Source organism: Myripristis murdjan, chromosome 6, assembly GCF_902150065.1.
Source record: "Myripristis murdjan chromosome 6, fMyrMur1.1, whole genome shotgun sequence".
Classification (NCBI taxonomy): domain Eukaryota; kingdom Metazoa; phylum Chordata; class Actinopteri; order Holocentriformes; family Holocentridae; genus Myripristis; species Myripristis murdjan.
The window spans coordinates 20,831,558-20,850,856 of NC_043985.1; the positions used below are offsets into that span (position 1 = coordinate 20,831,558).

The window sequence follows — 19,299 nt, forward strand, 5'->3', positions numbered from 1 at the left end:
TGATGCATTCTGACTACAGCTCTTCTGTAATTTAACTAGATCAACCAAATTAGGCCAGCTCAATGTCTGAGCCATTTTAGGTGGCACGCATTGCATGACAGGTGTCTGCTTGGGACTCAGATGAAAAGTCATACATAACAGTGTAATGTATACCTAATGTATACAGGATCATTCTCGCCAGTATGTAAAAAATGTATGTTAGATAACACTTTATGAGATTATACTGTACATGCTTTACAATAAAGCATTTTATTTGAAGAGCATACCAAGTACAATAATTATGTTTTAGACTACGTCAAAGTTAACATCAAAAGAATTCCAGCATCAACTAGTCAAGAGTGCAAAGAAAGAAAAAGAAAAAACAAATCGGGAACAAAACATGGGGCAAACATCTCAAAGCTTCAGCTTAATCTGTTATTCTTCGGTTGTAATCATTAAAGAAAACTGATGTGTCAGACATCTTAATGTCACACAGAAGCTATTTCACAGAAAAAAGCCCTCTCTGCCTCCACTCTGGATTGACTGAAATACCTGCACACGACGGGTCCTGGGCGAGATTTCTCAGGACCTGGAAGAACTTGGGTTGAGAGCTGGCTTAAACTCTGTTCCTGCTGGTGAGAAAGTTGAGTGCTTGACCTGTCACTCCATGACAAGTGTGCAGAGTGATGTTGTGTGCCATGCTAAACATAAAATGAAAAAATGCCTATTGATGGAGATCTAAAAAGACAGTCTGTGAGACACTCTGATGAGGTAGGGCGATTAATCAAAAGTTATTCTCAATCACGATTTTGCCTGAAAACCAGATAGTCGAGATAAACCGATTATTGTGCCGCATTCTGTCTCACAATGATACTCTAGTTTTGTCTTGTGTTGTAAAAACAGCACACCTCTTTCCTTTGCAGCGGTGCACTTTCGCCCCTCCTTAAATGCCTAAATTCACTCTCTGCCAGGCTGTGGCTGTGTTTATATTTATAGTTCATGTAGATTCAAGCTGTTGCACAAGTTGACCAAATGCTTGATGTTTCAAGCCAATGAGCAATGTTGAATTTGTCGTGACTTCTATATGACCAAAATAATCGATGATAATGATTTTTTCCCATAATCAAGCAGCCCTGCAACAAGGTGTGAATAATTTACAACACAGGTCAGAGCATACTATTGTATTCCCAGTTTATATGTGAGGGGTATACAAAAGGTAGTGTCCCTCTGCTGATTGCAGATCAGGTGAATTGTCTTATCTACAGAAACGTTAAGATCTATTTACTAGGTTTTGCACTTGGTTAAAGGAGAACTCTTCACCCATAATCAACCAGTTAAAATGCAGTATCCTCTGAAACATCTGTATTGGAAGCATATGCTGCAACCTATTTAATTACAATCTAACCACTCTTTCAGAGATCAGTTAATACTCTACATGAGACACGTGACACACTTAACATAAGGAAGTAGAAAAATGGACAGAACTTAAAACACAGAGATATTTGTTGCCTGGTTAAAAAAAATGAACTGTTTGTCTTGTTTCTCACTTCCTCGGTGAATAAACTGCAGTGTTTTGTTCAGGACTGTGGGCGCATGCACAAGCATTTGAAATTAGAGTATGTCTGATTAGCGTCACTGGAAACTAGAGGAAGGCACCATGGCTGGTGGTCTTTGTGGTGTTGTGCCTCCTTTCATTCTATGCTCTCTAAGAGAACCTAGATTTGAAATGAGAAATGCACATCATAGTTGAGAGGATGGAAAAAGAGCTCTGACGTCAATGAGGCACGACATGTGCCAAAAACAAAAATCTCTTAGCAGTAACCTGGTAACAAGCATCACACACAGGAGTGCAGAGACATAATAAAACAATGGGAGCATGGATGTAAAACACACAGAGGACCAGCACTTGATAATGGGGCTCAGCCATTCAGCAATTCCCAGGATAACTACTGTACAGTATATCCCTATAGCACAAAATTACATATAGACAGACTCGCCGTTCAACCATATAGAATTCACTTCAAGTAATTTCAGATAATGGGCTCTTTATTTTCAATTATCAAATTAAATTTTCAGTTGGAAAATTATATGTATTTCCTTAGCAACCAACCAACAGCTACTAAGTTGTTTCCGAACAGTGGACAGAGATGACAATATTCTGCAGAATACTTAAAATTTTCACCTCCATTGCTTTCACTTCTCTCAGAAAAACTCCAAAAGAGGACTGGTGACCCTTTTTCACTAAAAGCCCAGAGGAAAAGGAGTCCTTGTCCTATAAAGAGGGGCACTTTGAAACCCAGCATGTTGCTAGCAACAATACCATTAGTGCTGCTTCACTCACTGTGGCAAGAGAAGACTTTTCAGACAACTCACACTATGCTGCTTGGACAGTGTAACAGCTGGATCATTTAGAGCTACAGAGGACATGTAAGTGTTAAGGTAGAAACTAATACTATATGCAGAGAGGAAAACAATAATTTGCTTATCATTTCCTCAAAAATGACCAAGAGAATTTGCACAATGTCATTTTTAACCTCATAAAGAGACACATGAAAGATCATTATATCATTCCCACATCATGTATGTATAAAAAGCAGCAGGTCCCTGGGAGCAAAACCCACTTATTCATTCATGGAAAAGCCTGAATGTCTGTAGTGAAACGGACTGTTGAATGTATTTTCAAAACAACCAAGAAACTAACAGTGATTGCCATGACCTGTCCTCTCTCTGTCTCTGAAAATAGTACTAACAGCGCCTTATCACGCGGATTCTAGCAGTTGAAGCCACATAAATGTATGCAACAATCAGCAGAGGAAAGGACACGGCTCCTATGTATTACTGTGGCTGACAAAGATAGCCCTCCTCTTTCTGTTTTCACCATACACATTTGTAAGTCCTCATTTATTTTTATCTTGTCCTACTGCACTATTCTGAAAATAGACTGTGGTGCTGTAGAAATACAGTGCCTTTGTTTTGACTACAGAGGGGGAACATAAGTAAACTCTGGACCTGACCTGTCCTGAAATGCGCGCCAAAAGACTTTGCGCACACTGGAAAGAGGAAGTTGCTGATCGGCACAACATGCTGTGTTTGTATGAGCACCAAAATGAATAGTGAGTATTAGGTTTTACAAACACGTACAGTAAATTTATATCTGCCCGTTCTGTTACTTCACCACCCACTCCAGAGACAGAATAAACAGTGATATTCACTGACTGTGGCATGCTTTGTATAATGTATTAACACAGAGTAGATGCTAAAGCAGAGGCTTCTTCCTCATAAACCAATAATACAGTAGACCCCCTCTCTATAAATGCATCCATTCATTTCAGGAATATAGATCCAATCCCACTAACATGCACCTCCACTGTATAAATCAAATCAACATCATGCCAAAAACTGGACAGTGCCTGATCTAAAAAAAAAAAAAAAAAAAAAAAAAAAAAGTCACCCACACTTTAGGTAAAAACTCTGTAATCTACTGTATAAGATAAAAAAAAAAAAAATACAGAAAAACAAATTAATATCACTCCAATAAATCACTGGAGGCCAGAAGTACATATTTGTTTTCCGTCTGTAATATTAAAAATGGGCTGGCAGAATATTTCACATATATTGGAATGCCCTGGAAAATCAACATCAACCCAATAAGTCTATGTCAATAGCAGTGACATTTGATTTAGCTTAAAAGGCATTTCTCATCATCGCTGTTGTGAGTTAGCTATAGCCAAATACCAATAAGGATGGAAGCACAGCATCATGGGAGAAAAGGAAGTGAGGAACCTGGTAATGTGCCTGAAGCGGTGAGCGATATTCTGTTGTGCAGACTTGTCTATATGACTAAGATAGCTGACACCTCAGTATTAATTTCAAAACGGAATAGTTATATGCAAAAATACAAGTTATAGTTTGCAGTGACATACACAAAAATATCAAAACTTAATTCACAGTAAGGACTTGACTGGCCACAGGAAATACCTGGTTACTACATTGAAGGCAGAAGATGCTTCTGTGTACACGCAAAATACACCTTTTGTCCTCATTTTGACTCATTTATATGCACAAGATACTGTGCATAATGTTCCCTTCAATTTGGTTAATTTGTAGCCTCACATTATTTATTTTTTATTATTTATTTTTTTTAATTTTATAATTTGTGCAAATTAACATGTAGCCACAACTTCATATAGAGCATGCATAGGTTTTTAAAGCTTGCACTGGATTTATTTTCATTGTTCTCAAACTGATTTAACCCACATGTCATGATTATTTGAATTTAGTTGACTGCATTTATTCAATTTATTTAGGGTGTTTAGGGTGTTTTTATAATTTGTACACAGTGCATCAAGATGTGTTAATCAGATTTATGTTCATGTAACTCAGGGGATAAAATATCATAGCATTGGTATAATGAGAGTTAGTGAGCTATATCACTATCAGTGCAAGACTTGGGGGGGCATTACAGACTTAGATCGTCAACCACATGCATGGATTTGTATCAGTGAACACTTTGTGGTCCGGTGAGAGAAGGGGTTTTATGAATGCACTGGCTCTGTATATTAACTTAGTGTGCATGTTTGTGTGTGCATGTGTGTGTGTGTGTGTGTGTGTGTGTGTGTGTGTGTGTGTGTGTGTGTGTGTGTGCATGTGTGTGTGTGTGTGTGTGTGTGTGTGCTTGTTTTGTATATACAGTATATGTGGATGCTCTTTATGCAAATACATGGCATACTTTGTTAAATACTTTGTTATCTCATAATGAAAAAGTGGGACTACTTTGTAACCACAACAAACACCAACAGAGCAAAATCTAGATACCTCTCCACGCACTGAAGTCACAATGTGACATTAACCTTAAGATGGGATTGTACAATTTTTTTTAGCTTACTGTGGGAAAATAATAGTAGCCTTTGGACCAGTCCCTGACATCAGTAGAGCATACTAAATTGCATAAGCCTCAGGTAATGTCACAAGCTATGAGGTTAACATTTATCAGCATACCACAGGCCCTCAAGTATCTAACTACAGTATGAAACACACTACAATTAGTTTTCATTGTCTCACACTAACATCCAAACCACTTCTGACACACTTAGGTATCATCATGGGTGTCACCAGTTCTGTGACCCTGTGTACTGGAGCATGGATGTTTTTCTGGCATTTTTATCTGGTTATTATCTGACTGACGCCCTGCAGATCATTCTTGTAAATATGCAAATATATTATTGTCTCAAGAGCTAATACAGTCGGCAAGTTGCATAAAAAGACGGGCGAGCAGTGACAGTTTCCCTGCATGCCAGCCAAGCCTCATTTAACCGGTCCTGTCATTTTTTTTTTTTTTTTTTTTTGTATGCCACTACTAGAAATACGCCACACTCAGGACAATCTGCCTCTGATACGCTGCACAGAGTCACACCAGTGTGCTTTGATATTGTTTACTATTACAGAACCAACATAAACATGCTGAGCACCATAAAATCCTCAAAAGAATAGTGAGGAAGTCCCAAACTATATTTGCATGGTTCAAGCTCATTTCTCAGAGGAATATTGGATCAGAAATTTTGCTGATGGGGAATCAGAGTCGAGATTTTCAATGCAAATGGATTTTTTTTCCCTACTGGTAGTGTAACACTTCTGTATTTACACAAAAAATGATGAAATGCAGGAACAAAAATCAATAAAAAAGATACATGCTCATTATTTTTTATTCTAATGGATTACAGTACAGCATACAAAACTTTCTGCTTCTTTTTAAAGAACCATTAACATTTAGGAGCCACTTATGTGAGGTGATACAACTATTACTCAGAGTTTAGCTGAGCCACTGTCACCTTAGGATTCCTGACCAGGCTACAGCTGATAAATGCTTACAGGGATGCAAAATTATTTGTTCAAAACATAAAAGCATGTTCAAAGATAAAATAGCAATAATTCCTATTAGATGCCGCATCTTATTTTTAAGAAATATACATTAAAGTAAAAGCCACACCAAAATCCATCATTGTTTAAGTCTAATCAAATGAGGAATCTGTATTGTGATGGGTTTAGTGAAGGTTCTTAGACAATCCTTTATTGATATTTATTTATTTATTTAATTATCTCTCGGTCTCCCTCTTCCACAGCCTCCATTTCCAGAGAGCCACCAGGAGGAGGATAATTGATCAATCATGCTAATTGAAGAGTCTGGACAGCTAGCCCACCATAGCAGATGTGCCAATTTGCATTAATTAAGATAGAAATGAGTCTTAATCACTGCTCATCCTTTGACTGACAACATAAACATCCCCTGTCTGAAATTCCTCGGTTCCATTCACATCCAACATCTCTTATGGAATTCTCTTCATAAATGGTTTATAAAATTGATGATTTGATTTTCTTGGTAGATTATTGCAAATACTTTTGAAACACACCTTCTCCAGTTATAGTCTCATCTCTAGCACTTAAAAGTTAAGTATTGCGAGATAAATAATAAGGGAGAAGACGACTGATGTTATTGCCAGATGTGAGAATTGTGCAAATGGCTTTTGTTAAAGCTTGCATAGGGCAATGGCAAATTCCAGCTGCACAAAATCAATGGGAGAAAAGGTAGGATTCAGATGAAAAGCTCTGAAGAAAAGTAAACAGGGCCTGACATTCGGTAATGGTCAACATTTACATATCTTATTGAATTATTAATATAATCGGTAATCGTAACAATAGCTGATAATAATAAATAATGAAATAAAACCAAATGGAAATGGTAACTTCATGCTGATGTCCTCTAAGTGAAGGAATGGCCAAGAAGCCGACTGTTTATGGAAATGCAAAGAGAAATTATTTGTGTTCCTCAGATCAGATCAACAATGGCCACCCCCCAGAGTGCAGAGAAGATAAGCAGAATTTCCCTATGAATGCTTCGGGGTGTTTACCTCCTAAATGGAGACTCAAAAGAGCAGTGAAAAGTCAATTCTTTGCATCCGCTGCAAGTCCAGTTATTTGCAGTCGCAAGGCCCTTTGTATTTGACTAAAACCACATTCTCAAATTGAGTTTAAGCCTTATATTCACAACCCCTATTTTATAAGATTATTTTAAAGTGTTGACTTCACGTCTACTGTATTCCTTGTGCATGCAACCCTGCTTAATCCTGGCCTTACTATATACCTTAATTGTATTGAATTGCTCAAAGAGAGGACAGATAGACGCCAAATAATGCCTGTGAAGTTACTATCTGATTTGAAGGTATCTTCTGGAGACAGTGATCTTTCTGTGCACAGGATAATGGTGAGAGGTTACAGAGAAGCTTGAGCAAAATCTTATTACCTCCACTAGCGTAGGGCAGAGGAAGAGTAAACATTATTAGATTAATCTAATGACTAACGGCAGCATTTTCATTTGTGGTACAAATAGAATTCAGTATGAAAACACAATAGAAACTACACTGTAAAACATTTACTCACTAATATGTTATTTTGTTCAAAATAGCAGCAACACATTAAATACCACACTGATTTGCAGTTAAAAAATTATGTTGGTGGGAATGATATTACAAGACTCTTCATTGGAGAAAGCCTGCCTTGAATTGTGGGGAGACAGGACAGCAATGGAGAGATGAAGCACCAGTAAAAGTGAATGCATGAATGAATCAGTGAATGAATTAAAAAAAAAAAAAATGGGCCTCTAGTAATTTGTAATAATCGTAGAGGTCACCTGTGATCTTAATCCCGTGCAAAGCAGCCATTTCCGTAATTTGTAAAGTAAAAACTCCAGCACAAATTACGTACCATTTTTCGGCAAAAAGAGGTCATCTGATATATAAATCACAGTCTGAATCTGTTATTTGGGCCATATTTTATTTATTTATTGTTTGCAAGCTTTTTTGTTTTCTCTGCACCTTTTCCTGCCTCTTTCCTGCTCAAGAACTATAGAGGCTGCAGTGGAAATTATAAATGAAAGTTTTGACAGCATTTCAGTTGCAAATTCAGGAGTGTCATCACACTACACGGCATGGAGACCCATTCGCAGAAAGATCACACTCAGATCCATCAGAAGAGCGAAATCTCAAAAGTTGATGAGATGGATGACGCGCATGGCAGCATGTGGTAAGGAAGGTTTTTCTAGCTTTCAAAAGGCTCAGTACAAACACCTTTAGTGCTGTTGTTGCTGATGTTTCGCAGTGCCTTGACATTTTCAATGATATCCAGGGGGATAATGTCAGTAAACTAGGGTAAAATACAAACTTTGCCTATCCTGTGTGAATGTGCCACATGTAACACAGACATGGGAGGTTCCCCAGGTAATAGGGCTTTAAAGTTGTTTAGTCACTTTTTAAATGGGGGATATTTGATTGCAGACATGCATGAGTGAACACAATTGACAAAGAGCGACTTCATGCAACAGTTCACCTGTCGCCAGAGCTCCGGTAAGTTAAAGACCACCCTACACTGGTAGGAATGTACACACACACACATACACACACATACACACACACTCACACACCTAGAAGTAAAAATCTGAGCCTACTGCTCTGCTTTGGACTGTGAGCCAAGTTGGAGACAAAGTCCATAGCCCTCCACTGGGTTATCAAACTGTGGCCCAGGCATGCATCCATCTGTGGAAAACATGGAGACTGTTCTCCCGCACTACACAGCCCACCCTTTATCTACAGATGGTACTACTGAGCAGGAATGTGACCTTTGATTTGGTTTCTCACACGGAATGAGAGCGTATGCTGCCCAATGAAAATTGGGAAAAGATTCACTGGCGTTCCAAACCAAGCAAATGAGCACATGATTGTTTGCATGGCAAATACTGGTTTAATGCAATTTAAAAATTTAGATAAGTGTCCAGTGTAAGTGTCCTCATGTGAGGCCCATTTCACCAGATAAATGAGGGGGGAGGGGCAGCATCCCATCCACTCATAACAAACGCATGGCCTTATGCATGTAGTGTACACGGATCTCTAGCTGCAGAGAACAATGTCATCCTGTATTGATGAAACACAGTGCTCACTGACAGAGGCAGTCAGCAAAACATGGAAAGAGCCACAAAACATAATTTGTTGTTATTTTTTTCCTTACAGCTACAAACATGACATGCATAGATAGACAAATTTGATCTTGGCTATTCAAATTAAGGTCCGTGCCTCTAATTCAGTAAAAGAAATGGCAATTTTCTCTACATAATAATCTTTATACAATAACCTGGCATCAGGATTTTGCTAAAACTCTTAACCAGATAAACCCACAGGTCCTGAGCTTTTTCCACTACTGTACCGCTAACATTTGCTCTTGTGCTCTAGCCAAGTGGATACTGGGGTTGTGTGGTAATGTTGTGAAGTGTACTAGGTTGGTTACTTCTGCTCTGCTTCTTCACTTCTGAACCCTGACCACAGAGCCAGCAGGCCGAGGGGGATTTGCGCATATCTGCACAGATGCTGGCCGAGTGAGCAGGGACAACGCTACATTGTTCTCGCCTTTCGTGCAGCGGGGCAGCCTCCTTGAGAGTAGCCAGAGGGGCTAAGTGGGAAATGAACAGATCACTACCAGTTTGTCCACCAATTTGTGTGGCAAAGGACCACTAGTGCTCCTCATGCAGTCATTACGTACCGTGAAAATATCAATTACGCTATATTTGATCACAAACACATCAGCAGACTACAGGTATACAGGGTACTATAGGCCATGGGAATGATCCAGCTGATGAGCAGTAAATAGCCCATAATCATTTGACTATGGTAAGATGTATCTGCAGTCCAGTCCTGGTTAAAATAAGAAGACTTCCCAAGTCACGACAAAAACAAATTTGTGGTCGCTGTTACGTAAGTAAAGAATGTATCCATGTATTTTTTATGCAGGTGAGCCCCAGCTCTGCTCGGAGGGCCCCTGATGGAGGACTGACTGCATGGGTCTACAGGATGCCAGAGCACTCTTTTGCAGCTCTGCCAAGCAGGTAATTCACAAGCAGCAGCAGCATGAATAAAAGATAACGGGCCACAGCTGACTCCTTTATGCTGCATGTAATTTTACTTGTTCCTCCAAGTGAAAGACTTTTCCAAATCTAAGATTATTGAATTTTTTAAATCTCACCCATCTGAAGCCATTAATGTCTCTTTATTGAGTAGTAGGAATAACAAGGTATGTTTCAGTGGACAGTTGCTTGTAAAAACACTACAGTATAATGACGCAGCAGTGCAGAAATCTGGGAACAGTCTGCATTGTCTAATAAAATCACCTCAGACTAAACATCAGTCAGCCTATGTCTACATTAAATATTGGCTATAAAAAACTAATAACAAACTTTTATTAGCAGGATCATGAATTTCTCATTGAGGCATAAATATGTTTGCTTTTCATCTAGACAGAATGAAGACACAAGCCTCTGAAAGCAGATCTTGAATAAGTTGAGAAACCACAATTGCGTAACTGAAAGACATTTGGATCAGGATGTATCACCCATCATCCCCATTTACTTTTCATTGATGCTTTTGGCTGGCAATTTTGGAGGCTGGCATAAAAAGGTGGATTATGTGACTATCTTCCGATAGTGTCTGGGCATGCATGGAGACATTAGCTGCCAGTGAGACCAAGTGCTTATGGAGTTTTCATAACATGTGAAAGGAATATTTCAAGCATGTTCACTGCAAACTACTAGAGTAACAGCCAAGCTAACTGTCTGTCATGAGCAGTGGCACAAAGTGGCTGCGAGAGGACTAAGCCATGCAGGTACAATATCTAAGGGAAACAGTGTGGACTTGGTGGTCAGACACTACTGTGTGCAGGCCTGTGCAGAGATAGGTTCTCCATGGCCGTTGATTGGCCCACAGGCAGCTGAACTTATCAGGCAATGCAGACCTCCTGTGCCCTATCTGAATAGTGACTAGAGGGAAACTGTTACTTGTTCCTCACTTTGATACATCTAAAACATTACCCATGTCACACATAACAAGGGTTTACGCCTATTAGTTGTTATGATATGTTCTCACTGGTGGTCTAAGGCCAATATCAAAATAATAAAAACATTATGGTTACTCATTTAGCCTAAATAACAACCTGAGCTTGTGCTTGTGTAATAATTTGCAGCGAGGATAATTATGATGTAAAGAATGAGGAAGTTTTTCCCCCTGATAAAGTAAGAAAGCAACGCTCACTCACCTCTACAATGTCAGAGTTGGTTCTGCTCTCATGGGGCTCGTTGTACTCTGTATATTTCAGTAACACTTTGTCCATGTCTGTGCTGGCGTACTGGAACAGTTTGTTAGAGCTGTTGAAAATGATGAGGGCTATCTCACAGTCACATAGTACGCTCAGCTCGTAGGCCTTTTTCATCAGGCCAAACTTCCTCTTTGTGAAGGTAACCTGAGGGAAACACAGAAGACAAAACCACTAATTACAGAGGGAAAAACTTACATTAAAAGATTAATGAATAAATACATCGACAAAGATATTAATTAGTATTTCTATCCTATCGTTTGTATGTGTAGCAAAAAGCAGTTAAGTTTTTTTACTCTTTTTTTTTTTAACTCCATATCTATATTGTGCATCTATAAAGATTAAAAAAATGCAAAATACACACAAATATGTCTGGAACAATGTATTTTCCAACAACTGTTAATTTATGACTAAAAACAATTTAAACCATTTAGGTAAGGCATGCAACTACATATTTTAAGAAACACATACTCTCATCTGGAGTTTACATAATATAACAAAAAAGTAAAATTGTTCTTTCATTACACACGATGGAACAATTTTCCTATAACCAAGATGACAGATGACCATATAAGTTCTACCTTATCAATTGTTATTGCAGTAACATAGTGCATGTCTAAAATGTCCAGTTATCAGGCCAGAGGTCAGGGTTAGAGGCAAGTCAATGAGCTGAGTCAGAGCTTTGGCAACAACAGGGGTCCATACATTACTGTAGCCCCTGACTCCATATACGGAAAGCTATCTCTGTAGTGCAGCATAAGCCTTGTAACGTGAGCCCTCAGATGGGACTTCAGGTCATACATCACTCCAGTGGTAACCCAACCCTCTCTGCAAAGTGACTTTATGTCCTGTATCTCTGCAGCTCTGTCTCTGTGGTCGCTTTAGACCCATACACATGTCATTATGTTACACTGCTTCTATATAGCTTGTTACACCCCTTCCTCGTGCTATAGACTTATTTCAGGAGAAATTTGTAATGCACACATTTTTCACTTGGTTTCATAGTAGCTATGTATTTTTACAAAATGCATTTAGAGGAATCTGTATATTTGTAAGCTCAACCTATACATTTTTTTTTCTCACTATGAGAATGACTCTTGTTAAATGTGCATTATACGGTGTGACTGGTGAATGTGCTAGTAAAAGCTGTGCTCACAGCCATGGAGATGTGTCTGTATTCTTCATCAGTTTCACTGACCTACTAAGAGAGGAGTTGAGCAGATGAGCTGGCTTTGTTCAACTTTAATTGGTCACAGCTTGCGGCTATACCCTCATTTAAACTGGCATAATGCAGTATAATCCTATGTGCTGTGTAGTATCTATGTAACCACTCAGGCAGTGGGGTCACTCCAACTGTGAAAAATGAATTTCAAATCTTCCACACTACAGGTAATTACACAGAGCTATTATTCCTGCTCTAGACACACAGGAACCCTTCCTTGTGTCATATTCTATTCGATGCACCATGAGTTGAGCTCATATGACAAACCAAATACTAAAATAACATTTCTTGAAATGACATGGTTTAAGTACAGGAGCAGCTCTATTTAATAACATGTTTCCTTGCAAATCTCTGACACATAAAGCCTTGGAGTACATATGGCTGAACGGGAAAAGCACTTGTGTGGCTTTGCGCGTGTCATTCTGATCATGTTCTGAAGGTGGATTGCTGCATGGAGGCAGACAAGGGTATGACCAATCCCTGGACCTTGGAGGACTTGTTTCAACTCAGTTCTCATTAGAGCACCGTCCTCCCTGGTTCACCTGCAGGTCTAACCAGCTGATACTAGCTGCCTCTGACTAAACACTAGGGCTGCCTGCTTGCTCACTTGTTTGCCGGCTTGCATATTTGTTTGTTTGCTTAACCATCTGGAAAGCAGAAAGTGTCATGTGGGGAAATGATTAACAAATTGTATGCTCTTTAGCAGATGAACGTGGCTGTTAAGCCATGGAGATGTCACCTTTCAGCAGGAAGCCCAGGATGAGGCGCTGAGTGAGGACTTTGTTCCACCTGGATGCATGGCAGAGTGCTGAGTGCAGGGCTGCTGACCCAGGCACCGCTTCATTTCACCCTCAGCAGCAGCACTGAGACTTGGTCCTTGCCCCAGCCCCAGACACAGTACCTCTACAAAACCAGCTGCTGCTCACACTGTCATTAAAGGTGAGAGCCATGCAACTCATTGCTTATATAATTCTCTCTAACAGGAAGAAAAGGCAGCTATTTTGTACAAATGCCATCTTCTCTTATTTTCTTGTGATATCTAGGAAGTGCAGCTTCGTTTGGTAGGGCATGACACATCATAGTTCAGCGCATGCACATGTGTGGACATGAGGGCTTTAACTTCCCTCCACCCCCATGTTCTCTGGGGTGACTGGTGAGACAGTGGAAAACCACAGACATCCTTGAGGTCAAGTGGGAGGTTCATTGGCAGAGTTTTTCTATGATACACCAAGTCAAAGAGGCCCACAAAGACACTCAGTGTGGGTTGATCTTACAGTAAAAGTTGTAAGTACACATTTAAACTTCCAATGAACTGGAGAGATTCCAACTTTCTCAGCCTTTGATAAGGTCATTATAACAACCCACACAATACCGGCCAGATCACAGCAACTATACTAGCATTTCATTTAGTCTGTGCCAGGCTGAAATCTCTGACCTTTTCAGATGTTCTTACGATGTGGAGTTGAGGTGCTAATTTTGCTCTCACAAAGACTTTCTCCATATCTAACTTTTCCCCTAGTGCCTGCACTACCACCATTTTTACTGAACTCGGCAACTCAGGTTTTGCACTTACTGTATTTAGCACTTTGGTAGAGGGTTTTATGTGTTTCTGATTTGACAATGGTAATATCACAATTGCATTATGCAAGATTTTTATGCAAAAACACACCTGTCTTGTCAGCTTAAATCACAATGTGGCTCCAAAGAGCATCCCATCTCCAAATGAGATGATGAAGATTTGCCCTGTATTTGCCCAAATGAAACTCTGCTGTAGTCACTGATGGGATAATCTTCCTTACACACAGGAAATGAAAAATTAAAATTTAAGGTCAAATTTCAAAATGTTCTATTTAACAGCACTGAGCAAGCAAACACTCCCTCAGCTGGTCTCACCAAATTCAGTCGCCTCTCTCGTCACTTTGGTACCATATGACGTTCTACAATCACAGATGGGCTGGGTTGCTAAATGTGAGCATTGTGAGTGTAGTTAACTGGCATCGTGTTATTTTTGTTATTTTTGCATACTGAAGTCACTGTGTTCCTAACATTCTTTTGTTCATATTTCTTGTTTTTCATCCACTAATACACAGAGGTTGCCATGGAAAGTTGTATAGTATTTAACAGCATATGCTCTAACAAACCTCGACACACACATACACACACAAAAGTGGATGTGTCAATCAAAGGGTCTATCAATGTCTGTCCCCGGGCAGAGGTGCCAAGATGACAAACAAGACATCTGGGACTGAGACTGAGGCGGAGGCGAGGGCATGGCAGGAGATGCCTGAGTCACAAACACCTTCAGAGGGGTGAGGAGCTAGCGGCCTTATGAGAGCCTCATGTCACCTCTAATGGCCCCAGTGGCAGACATGAGAGTGGGCTTGAGAGACAGAGAGGCCTGGCACCAGCTGGCAGAGTGACCCGGGCCCTGTGGCTGCTGCCCTGGCTATGCAGTGCCACAATGCTCGGGCCTGGGAGACAGGCCAGGGCCACCCTGACTGTCTGCCTGGATCAGCTCTCCCAGGGAGAGAGGACAGCCCCAGGATCCCGATGTGGACAACTGAGGGCAGAGAGGCTTCATCCACTGGGTGAGACTGACCTTGAAACCTACTGTGGCCATGACTGATGCTGTCATCTAGAGGGGGATGATAAGCAAGTTAACAAAATGTAACTAGTTTTCCGTAAAATAATACTAATCAGTAATAAGAATTGTGCAATAAAGTCAACACTGCTCATTGTCAGTTTGCGCATTTGTTTTATTGATTTGTTTAATTTGAAAACAGTGATCAGTTGGGGTGTAAATCTTTGGCTTTACAAAGATTACGTACAACTAGTTGGCGATTCAGTCCAAGAACAGTTTCTATTTTTTGTAGAAATTCAATTTGACTTTGTGAAGTACAATATGATTTAAGAATTTTTACAACTTTATATCATTTGTAATAAACCTGCAAGAATTTAATACTATCCTTTTTCTTCTGAAATAAGAAAAACTCAAGACAACAAAATTGTTAAGCTTAATTCATTCTAAAAAAAAAAAAAAAAAAAAAAAAAATATACATTATTGAGAAAAAGTCGCTTTTTTTAGTATTCTGTTCTACTATATTCTAAGAATCATGAATGAATCAATTTCATATTGATTGAGGGCAAATTTGGAGAAATACATTCTATTTATTTCCTTTGGCAGATCAATGCAGTATGTCAGACATAATTCATAATTGATGCAACAATGCAATGCATAAGATAAAGCATGCTGAGTTGATTAACTGACCTCCTAGTCTGCATCATCTAATATTTTAGCAAAACATGAAGAGCGGGCCACAAGATGCGACCTCTCTGTCCACTGCTGTACCCCTCTACCTGCTTCATGTTTTGCTTCTTCAGTTTAGTTTGGCGAAAATTATATATCATTTTTAACAATGATTATATATACACTGACTGTCACATTTTTTAGTTCGCCTCTGTTCTATCCATTCTATATCAACAAGCCTTTTACCTGTCAAAAAATAATGATGACCTTTCAGAACTATAGGAACGGGTGAGAGCTAGAAAATGGGAGATATGTGCCGTGTTGCTCCCTGGAGAGAAAGAGAGAGAGGGAGCTGCTCTGTGCCTACAGGCATTTGACGTGCCAGAGCAAAATCCAAAATGAGCCACAGCAAGGGCAGGCAACCCTCCACCCAGCAGCAAAATCATCAAACTTTTAATGACTTGGGCAATTACCCCCAGTGAGCCTGCTTAATAGCATCCAAAGGACGTCACTAGACACTGCTCACTAGGCTATAGCAGCCAGCCTCTTCCCCTACCCCATGTTACAAGGCTAATGTGTACCCTCACTTCCTCATCATCATTCCCTCTTTTTCATTAGGTGAAAGGCCCTGCACATGCTCATAGAGAGCAATGCCAAAGGCTCTGCTATTGTTATTTTGTACTGTCCATGAGTCCCAAATCTGTCACAACACAATCAAGCCACAGCAGCTCTCCTCTCTTTTGGAAGGCCAAATTTCATCAGGCCATCTGAGTCCATTGCCATAATAAAGACCAATTCTTCTTCAGGGGGGAAGGCTAGGTATCTCGCTCCTCCTTCTAAATCATCTGCCAGATTCTGCCTAATGAGACAGGCAATGTGTGTGTGTGTGTGTGCGTGTGTGTGTGTGTGTGTCAGGCAGACAGAGAGAGAGAGAGAGAGAGAGAGAGAGAGAGAGAGAGAGAGAGAGAGTGAGAGAGTGAGTGAGACAGAGAGAAAAAAGAGAAAATGAGAAAAATATGTGAAAGAAAGTGTGTCTGTGTGTGCATGCGTGCATGTCTGTGTGATCAAAAAGGGTGATAATTGTCGGCTGTGAATAAATCAGGCCTTGCAGTGGCTGGGCTGAGAAGTGGGTGGGTCCACCAGAGTGTTTCTGTTGTCTGGTTGTTATCTAGCATTCATCTCTAACACAGGTTTGCAATCAGCATGTTTGTCTGGCCGATGACTCTGCCTCTGTGCTCTAGGACCACTTAAGCGTTGGCTCAGGAATTGGCTCTTTAAAGTCGTACAGTATGCATGACAGGACCTCTGCTGTCTTGAGTGCTCATGCTGTACACCTCTGCACGACCACACAGCAGAAACACTGACTTCTGTGTGAACGTCAAACTGTACAATAAGGTCAACATGATGCATCCTTCCGCTGCACAATGCCATACTTGTTAGCATATCACACTTGTCATTTTTGTACAACACTTCATGACCCTAAATTATGAGAATGTGTTTCCGTTATCAAATTATATTATACCGAGTGACTGACTTGAAAAGAAACATCCTACGAAAAATGAAATGAGAAAAAAATGGTAACCAAGTTCACTGCTTGTCCCAAGTCTGCACTCATGGTTGGCGATGTTAATCAATTTGTTTTGATAGATTGCGCAATTGCATACGTTCTCAGCTCGTGTCACACTGTATTATAAATCCTGAAAGGTTAACAGCCCATCCAAAGCACTTGCAGTGATAATGCAGGGAGCCCCCATTGTCCCCACGCAACATCCCATATTGCAATATTATTTAATTAGCTCACTTAAGGCCTCCTTTCACTTTAATGCTATGAATACGGATAGCTAGCAGCAGAGCAGGGTAGATAAAGATTCAAATTGTCTCCCGACAATGGGGACCATATGCTAATGGATATTCCCCCTTGGCTAGGAGCACACCCCAGGGAGATGGTGCTGTGTGCTTCATGGCCCATGGAAAAAAGATACACACACATACATCACATTATACCAAAGCTTTATTTTACCACAGTGGCCTATTGTCATAGCACATTCTCTGCTGAGCCAGCTAAACCTAACTGAACACAAGCAGTAAAGCCTGTGCTCTACTGATAAACTTTCTCACAAATGATATAGTGAGACATTTCAAATCTGATACAAACACTAGACTTTGAGAGACACGTTAATAATAAGCAATGTCGCTCTCTACAGCTCCACTTTTCAGTGTAACAATAGGGCAACATTTCGTCCAAGTGCACATTATACAGCATGGATGACTTCAAAGGTTTGCCTGCTCACCTAAAAATCAGTGACAACGTCATTTCATGTAATTTCTATTCTTTCCTCTTTGTTCCCTCTGATGTTGCAGGTTATTGCATAAAGTATAGATACCAGTATTGTGCCAGGAGCACTGCCACCCCTGCCCTCCTGTTTGGATCCCACCCAGAGCCAGGTGTTATACTGATAATTGGCCCATCGTGTGGATTTTTGTTTCTCACTTGGCTGAACTGCTTGCCTCACAGCAGTCTCAGAACCCACTGGCTATCATCTGACGACGATTTATCCTCTGGGGGCAACAGCCAATTTTTCGGGGGTTCCGGTGTAGCTGCCTGCTGCTGGCTTCTGTTTCTGTTTCAGTTTCTGTTCCAATTTCTTTTATTACACGAGTTTCTGCACACAATACATACACATCAATACTTTTGGCGGGATTTTAGGTTCAGACGCCATTTCGGCCAATGCGTTCCACCTCTTTCGCTCCCCGCACAGACTGCCTACCTCGGACTACAAACGGCAAAAATCTTGCCCCTTGCCTTCTGTACCTTGCCCTTGTACAATTCACTAATACCATGAGCTATCATGTTATCACACTCAGTAGAGGAGGCATAACCTCCATTAGCTTTCTGTGTGCACAGCAAAAAAGTTGTTCCACCTGTGAGGGAGTGCAAATGATATTTTGAGGGAGTGTGAAGATGCGTCCTATTTGGCCAGGTATAAAGAACCATTTGTCATTACTGGGTATAATTCATCAAAAGGCGCATCCACTGTTTCTCAACTTAGCTCTCAAATCAAAGGGTGTATACTGCAGCTAAAAAAGAGACAAAATGGACATACTTTTCGTACTATAGATATCCAAGCCCGTTATTCTTGTTCCAAACAGAGCCAGCCTGTTTTGTACAGTGTTTTGCTGTTTAGGAGTTTATATTTAACAGGAGCAGACAGAGTGAATTCCAGCCCTCTCCCTCTTTGTGGCTAGCCAGGGCCAGTGAAGCTGAGGCAGAGAAGGGTGCTGTGTGTCCTGCTGACCCACCCTGCAAATGAGAGGGTGCTGTGGTGCAGTGGCTGCTCCTAATTACTACCAAGCAATTGCAAACACATAAGAGTTACAGCGAGGGGCCCAGCCATACTGCCAGGCCAGGGGACAAGCCCTGCAGTGTGGAGAGGCCGCAGGCGGCCCGCTTTGCTCCTCTCTAGCCTCAGTTCACTCCCACGCCATGAGGCCCCCACTGCAGCCCAGCGCTCCTGCTGCCTCATCAACTTTGCTGGCTGAAATTGCAGGGTGGCAGGGGAATCATGTCTGTAAATACGGCTACACTGACAAAGAAATGTCATGGTCCCTGTTCAGCTGGCTGGGACTTTGGGGAGGGAGGTTTGTCTGTTTAGATCCATGCACACCA

At 40.6% G+C, this 19,299-nt stretch overlaps 1 protein-coding gene across 9 annotated transcripts in view; it reads right to left on the reverse strand.

The window, feature by feature from the left end:
• Nucleotides 1-19,299, reverse strand: part of mef2aa (myocyte enhancer factor 2aa) — a 62,059-nt gene that overhangs the window by 25,813 nt on the left and 16,947 nt on the right. For all 9 annotated transcript variants that reach the window (XM_030053107.1, XM_030053105.1, XM_030053103.1 and 6 more), the window contains one exon: nt 11,107-11,310. In XM_030053107.1, coding sequence (XP_029908967.1) covers nt 11,107-11,310 — 204 coding nt within the window. The remainder of the gene's footprint in view (nt 1-11,106; nt 11,311-19,299) is intronic.